The following is a 7055-nucleotide window of genomic DNA, read 5'->3' as shown; positions in this document are numbered from 1 at the left end:
CTCCTGGCATAGCTGGGCACTGTATGGGGAGCCTATGAACGAACCAAGGTTCCCTAAATGCAAGGCAAGAGCCTTAATCGCTCTGCTATTGCGGCAGCGGGTGAAGCTGCGTGCTTGATCCTTAATTACCTCATACCTAACATTGAAGCGAACCCAAGGGTGGAAATTCTTAGAGAAAGGGACCCGGGGAGGAACAGGAACACCCACAGCGCCATCTCGTGGCGTTTTGGCAGAACTGCTGTGACCCGACTTTCCCACGTTTAAGATTTCCAGCCCTTTTCTTTGCTTCAGTGTTTAGTATGGGCTCACTAAGGATCAAGCAGTCTAGGGCCCTGGATCGAATACTGAGCTGGGAAGACGCTTGCCTTGTATGGAGTGACCCGGGGTTCTACCCCTGCACCCTGTACATTCCCCAAGCACCATGAGGAGTGATTCCTGAGCTTGCAGGGTCATTAGTAACCTCCAAATATAGCCAAGGTGGTCCCCAAACAAAAACAAATGAAAACCTTTTGTGGACGATTTCATCACGCCAAGCTTGGGGCCATCTGAGCTGAATCTTGTGTCCACCACCTTCCTCCACAAAACCCGCCAAGCCTGCACCCTCTGAAACGCGAGGTGATGGGGTGTGGGGATGACCAGGACAGGAACCGTTTGTGAACAGACAACTGAGGGAAAAGCACTTGCTACACTGCTGGGTTTCAGTCTCCGATGTGTGGGTTCCCCGAGTGCAAGGCGATTGCTCTCCCCGCTCTGTGCGACTGCATGGCCTGAAGCTGCCTGATTAACTCTTAGTCCCCCATGATGAACATTGAAGCAAACCCAAGGACTAGAAATCTTAAGTGTGTGAAACTTGGGCCATGGCATTCCTCAGATATGTCAGAAGAGGACGCTGTGGGGCGTTTCTGTCACCTCCCAGGATTCTTTCTCTAAGAAATGTCCACCCCTGGTCCTGAGCTCTCTCAAGAACCTGCCATAGCTCCCCAGGACCCTCCTATCTCTGTGCCGAGGGGAGCCCGAGCCTCGCCCACCGCTGCACCTCCCCTGCAGAACTGTCTCGGCAAGTTACTCATGTTTGGGGTGTCAGAGGTCACAACAGATCTCAAGGCCACTCTAAGGGTGCTCAGAATACCCTAAAGGATGGTGGGTTCAAACATGGCTGGCCACAGGCAAGTGCCTTCCCTATGTTAGTCTGTCTTCCTCCCGACCCCCGTTCTTAAACATTTCCTGTCATGGTCATCAGCATACCCCATCACTCCACACTGCCAACAGCCCCCCTCCCTGAGAGTTTTGGGGTTCCTATACATATGAGAAGTCCCAAGTCCTCTGTTACCTCTCCTTTAGCAGGGTGGCGAGGCCAGATTCGACTCTAGCATCTCCAAAATTTGGGGTAAGAGTACCTGCTGTCAGAGGAACGGGGGTGGGGTGAGAATGGCCATTAACACAATAATAATGCACCTAAGACCGTGCGAACTCTGTGGATACGAAATAACACCTTTTCTGCCGAGATTTTTTACATTTTCTTGTGGGTTCGGGGTGGGCCCGAGGGGCTCCGGAGACCAGTAGCAGTGTCTAGTACTGTATCTTGTCTGCCACCAGCAAGAGAAGTTTTCATTTTTTAAAATTTAATGAGACCTTCTATGTGCTCTTCTCTTCTAGCAAGGCAAGTGGGACCCCCTGTGCTACGTGTCTGGCAGAGCCACTTTATAAGTGTTTCCTGTTCTTGTGGACCCCACAGTCTTACACCTCGCATTTCTGAGGGTGCTCCTTCCCCTGAGCCCTTTGAAAGAGGGTGTGGAAGCAAGAGTCAGCTCAGTACCTGCCAAGCTTGTAGCTTGTGTGTGAAGGTTTCTGTTGACATTAAAACTGAGACTAGGGGCCAGAGCAGGTGGGGCGTTTCTCTTGCACGCAGCTGACCTGGGTTCAATCCCCAGCATCCCATATGGTCCCCCAAGCACCGCCAGGAGTAATTTCTGAGTGCAGAGCCAGGAGTAACCTCTGAGCATCGCTGGGTGTGACCCCCAAAAAAGAAAAAAAAAACAGATTATTTTTTTTCTTGTTTGCTTATGGTTTGGGGGCCATGATTGGTGATGCTCAGGGATGACTCCTGGTTCTATCACTCCTGGCGTGGTGGGGACCATATGGGGAGCCTACGAATGGCCAGGATACCCCGAATGAAAGACAAAAGCCCTAATTGCTCTGCTACCGCTGCAGCGGCTAAAGCTGCGTTCTTTTTTTTTTTCTTTTAGGGTCACACCTGGCGATGCACAGGGGTTACTCCTGGCTCATGCACTCAGGAATCACTCCTGGCGGTGCTCAGGGGACCGTATGGGATGCTGGGAATCGAACCCGGGTCGACCGAGTGCAAGGTAAATGCCCTACCTGCTGTGCTATCTCTCCAGCCCCCTAAAGCTGCGTTCTTGACACTTGATTACCCCATACTTGACGTTGAAGCAAACCCAAGGGTGGAAATTTCTTAGAGAAACCAGCCTGGGGACTGGGTAGAGACAGAAACGCCCACAGCGCCATCTTGTGGCGTTTTGCGGAACTACTGTGGCCCGACTTTTTCACGCTTAAGATTTCCAGCCCTTGTATTTGCTTCAGTGTTAAGTATGGGCTCATTAAGGATCAAGCACGCAGCCTAGGGCCCTGGATCGAATACTGAGCCAGAGGGCGCTTTCCCTGTATGGAGCGGCCTGGGTTCTATCCCTACACCCCATACATTATCCCCTGAGCACCTTCAGATTCCTGAGTTCAGGGTCAGGAGTAAACCCCCAATATATCCGGGTGTGGTTCCTGAAACACAAACAAAAGCTTTTCACGGAGGATTCCTTCACGCCAAGCTTGGGGGCTACTGGGCTGAATCTTGCTTCCATAGCCTTCCATTGAAGCAAACTCAAGGGCTGGAAATCTAAGTGTGGGAAACTTGGGCCACGGCATTTCCTCGGAAACGCCACAAGAGGGCGATGTGGAGCGTTTCTGTCACCTCTCAGGGTTGGTTCTCTAAGAAATGTCCACCCTGGTCCTGAGCTCCCTCCAGAACCTGCCATAGGTCCCCAGGACCCTCCTATCTCTGTGCAGAGTGTGAAGCCCGATTCTTGCCCACTGCCGCAGCCCCCCTTCAGTACTGTCCCAGCAAGTCACTCATGTTTGGGTGTCGAAAGCCGTAATAGATCTCAAGGCCACTCTAAGGGATGCTCAGAACACCCTAAAGGGGGGCTAGAGCAATAGTACAGCAGATCGGCCATTCGCTTGCACGCAGCTGACCAGGGTTAGAACCCCAGCATTCCATATGGTTCCCCGAAAACTGCCAGGAGTAATTCCTGAGTGAGTGTATGAGCCAGGAGAAACCCTGTGCAATGCCGGGTGTGACCCCCCCAAAAGAAAAAAATTCCAGGGGCTGGAGCGATAGCACAGTGGGAGGGCATTTGCCTTGCACGTGGCCAGTCCAGGTTCAATTCCAGCATCCCATATGGTCCCCTGAGCACCACCAGGAGTAATTACTGAGTGCAGAGACAGGAGTAACCCCTGAGCATCACCGGGTGTGGCCCAAAAAGCACACAAGCAAACAAACAAACATAAAAAACCAAAGGATGTGGGGAATGAACCTGGCTGACCACGGGCAAGTGCCTTCCCTGTAACAGTCTGTCTTCCTCCCGCTCTGTTCCTAAATGTTTCCTGTTGGCCAACCCCACACCCCATCACCCCGTATGTCTGAGTGTGTCTGCTTTGTTTCTCTTTGCCAGGGTCCTGTTGCCTCCCCACATATGTGATGTCCGAAGCCTGCATCTGGCTTGTGTCTGCCTTGAGGGAAGAGCTTGGAAGCATCTCACCTGGTAACTCCAAAGGCTGGAGTGAAGTGTGAGCTGGCATGGTGCCAGTTAATGAATTCGTGGAGACAAACGCCTTCTCCTGTCCTGGAGAAGAGAAACATACACTTCCACTGAGCCTCTGTTTGATCTGGAGTTCGGGATGACTCCCCCATTGATTTCTGAGAACGCTGAGGGGTGCCCAGCAAGGCTATTCCTTTTTTGTGTTTAGTTTTTTTTCCTCTCTCTCTCGTTCTCTTCTCTCATCATGCCGAGCTCTGAAGTCACTCTCTCTGCCTCTGCCTGAATTCCCCCTTTTTTAGATTTCCTGTATGGTTATCTCCTACCCCATTACCTCTATCACCCCAACTTTATGAGGGTGCCCCCTACCCTGATTTACATGGAGGAGAAGGCGGGAGATGTAAGATTCAGCTGAGTCCCCCCCAAGTGAAGGGTGAATATCGGCATCAAAGGAACTGAAGCTCCTAGGGTTTGAATTGCTTGCTTTAGTATTTGGGCAACACCCTGCAACGTCCAGGTGTTCCTCCTGGCTCTGGACTCCTGACGATGATCAGATGCCAAGCACGCATCCCCCTGGCCATAGCGTCTGTCCAGACCCCAGGTTTTCTGTACTGTGGTGGGAGCAGAGGCAGCAGCCGCTGAGTCGGGTTCAGTCCCCGGCACCTCTCTCCCCAGGGAGAGCCAGCAGCCAGCCATGAAGGGCCGGGGTCCCGGGCAGGGGCAGCAGTGCGGCCATGACTTACGAAGGGCTGGGGGACACAGCGGGTGGCCAGCACTTAGGCTGCCCCCAACTCCTGCACAGGCAGAGTGGCCCCCGCGTCCCTGGGTGTGGCTCAGCTGGGCTCCAGACAAAGGAGAGAGGCCACTTGCTGGGCAGTCACCGGGCGGCGGGCTAGGCCTGGGCTCAAGCCCAGAGCTCTGAGGGACCGGGTGTGACTGTGTCCCTGAGAGAGGCCAAGACCCCAGGTCAAGCTTGCATAGAGGAACATCCTTCAGGACGGGGGCGCTGGCCGAGTGGCCGTGGCTCGTCCTGGCTCTGCACCCGGGGGTCACTTCTGATGGGGCCCCAGGCACCTTTCGGGGTGCTGGGGGTTGAACCCGACTCTGGCACGCAAGGCAAGCCCTGTGCTCCTGCTCCTGGCTCTGCAGCCTGTGCAGGTGGGAAGGTCCCGCTGTCATCTGGGCCCACTCAGGGCCCCTCCCGCAGCCAGCCGGATCCCTTAGAAAAGGATGACGAGGACTCCAGCCCCAAAGCCCTGGGATTCAACTTTTTTTTTTTAATATTTTATTCTTTTTGAATGCCATGCAAGAATTCACAGTCCCAAGCCCACAGTTATCAAACAAGGTAGGAAAAAGGAAAAAAGAAGCCAAGGGAATTGGTGTTGGTGTTTTTTTTTTTTCTTCTTCTTTTTTTTTTCTTTTGTTATTTCAAGCAGGACCAAATGTCAGGAAAAAAATGCTTCTTTTCTCAATCGTTAACTTTTTTGTCCTTTTTCAAATGGTTTATTTGTTGGTAGATTGATTTCTGCAGGCAGTAAATAGTAGAGTTTGGTATAACCAGCAAGCACTCCGTGTGTGTCTGAGAACGAGATTGGGGTCTGGGGGGGTCTCAGAGGGTCTCTGCGCTTGCGCGGCAGCTTCTCCCGCGGCCCACCAGCAAGTTACCCGGGCAAGGACAGACTCAATTCAGATGATAAAACTCATCAATAGAAGCGACAGTGTTTTTTCTCCCCATTGTTTTCTTTTAAAAATGCTTTTTTTTTTGTTTTCTTTTCTTTTCTTTTTTTTTTTTTTTGGTTTTTGTTTTAATTCTCCCCCCCACCCCCCAAGTTCTCCAAAAATGGCTGAGTTAATTCGAACCTGTGTAGGCTGGGTGGTTTGTCTGCCCTGCCCCCCGCCCCCACCCCGGGGTCCACCGAGGTGCCCCTCCCCACCCTGCATCTTGGTGGTGTGGGGGTGCGGGTGCGGGTCAGGGCCGGGTTGGGGGTGGGGGCGGGACTGCACCCCATGTCCGCGCCCCGCCCTTACTGCTCAGGCGTTCCTGTGTGCCCCCTCAACCCAGTCTGCTTGGGGTGCCCCCCCCCGCCGTGCGCGCCCCCACCTTTCCTTCTCTGGTCCCCCCAGAGTCCGGGGAGGTGGGGGACGGAAGGTCATAGGACGGTCCCGTCGTGGGGTGCGAGGGGGGCCCTCCGCGCGCGGGGCTGGGCGCGGCTTCTCCCCGCGGGGGCGTGTGCGTGGGGTGCGGGGGGGGGCCGGGCGGGCGCGGGGGTCCCCCCGCCCGGGCTTAGCACCAATCGTCGTCCGTCTCGCTGTAGGCTTCGCGCAGCCCTTTGCGGGCCGGGGGCCCGCGCGGCCGGGCCAGTCCTTGGGCCGGGTAGTAGCCGTTGGGGAGTCTCCGGCCGTGCCGGGACTGGGGCGCGCACGGCCGCCCCGCGGCCCGGGGAGTCCTGGGCGAGTGCGCGGGGGCCCCGGGACACACGTGCCGGGCGCTGGGGGGCGGCCCGAGCCCCGGCTCCTCCCCTCCGCCCGGCCCGTCGGCCTCGTCGTAGTCGGAGCCGCGGTAGTAGCCGCCCTGGTCGCGCCGGGGCGCCCCGTCGGGTGCGTGCGCCCCGCTCCCCGGCCAGCGCGTCCCGCTGTGCCGGCAGGCGCGCGGGGACTCGCTGCGGGTCGGGCCCGGGCCCCGGCGCTCCGAGGCGGGGGAGCGGCCGCCGCCGCCTCCGGGGGGCCCTGCCGGGGGCCGCTCCCCGGGCCCGGGCTCGGCCCCGGGCCCCGGGTACCTCCGCGGGCCGCCGGGCAGTGCCCGCTGCTGCGCCGCCCCCGCGCCGCCCGCCTTACGGATCACGGGGGAATAGGACACGTGCGGCCGCGGGGTGCAGGGGGTCTGGGGGAGCTGGCGGCGCCCCCGCCGCGGAGTGCTGGTGCCAGACGTTGAAGGGGCTGGGCTTCCGCTTACGGAACTACTGCCCTACACGAAAATTAAAACAAAGGGAATCAAAAAAAAAGATACGACGAAGAAATAACCGGGACGGGACGGGACGGGCGGGAGACACGGGGGCGCGGGGAGGGGCCGCCGGGGCGGGCGGGGCAGACGAGGGGGGGCAAAACCAACACAACAAAGTGGGAGAGAAACGAGAGACGGAGTCGCGGTCAGTCTCCGGGCGGCGGCAGCCCGGCACGGTCGCGGAACCACGCGGGAGGAACGGGGCGGGCGGGGCAGAGGGAGGCGGG

At 57.0% G+C, this 7055-nt stretch overlaps 1 protein-coding gene across 5 annotated transcripts in view; it reads right to left on the bottom strand.

The window, feature by feature from the left end:
* Positions 1 to 5082: 5082 nt before the first annotated feature.
* The window catches only part of CACNA1A (calcium voltage-gated channel subunit alpha1 A), a 115169-nt gene continuing 113196 nt past the window's right edge, over positions 5083 to 7055 (bottom strand). For 4 of the 5 annotated variants that reach the window (XM_055126215.1, XM_055126213.1, XM_055126212.1 and 1 more), the window contains one exon: positions 5083 to 6792. In XM_055126215.1, coding sequence (XP_054982190.1) covers positions 6112 to 6792 — 681 coding nt within the window. In that variant the 3' untranslated portion in view covers positions 5083 to 6111. The remainder of the gene's footprint in view (positions 6793 to 7055) is intronic. The other variant, XM_055126216.1, reaches the window with a different exon arrangement.

This window comes from Sorex araneus, chromosome 2 (genome assembly GCF_027595985.1).
Source record: "Sorex araneus isolate mSorAra2 chromosome 2, mSorAra2.pri, whole genome shotgun sequence".
NCBI lineage: Eukaryota > Metazoa > Chordata > Mammalia > Eulipotyphla > Soricidae > Sorex > Sorex araneus.
The sequence above is the reverse complement of the archived record's forward strand: the minus strand, read 5'-3'. Positions and strand labels throughout refer to the sequence as shown.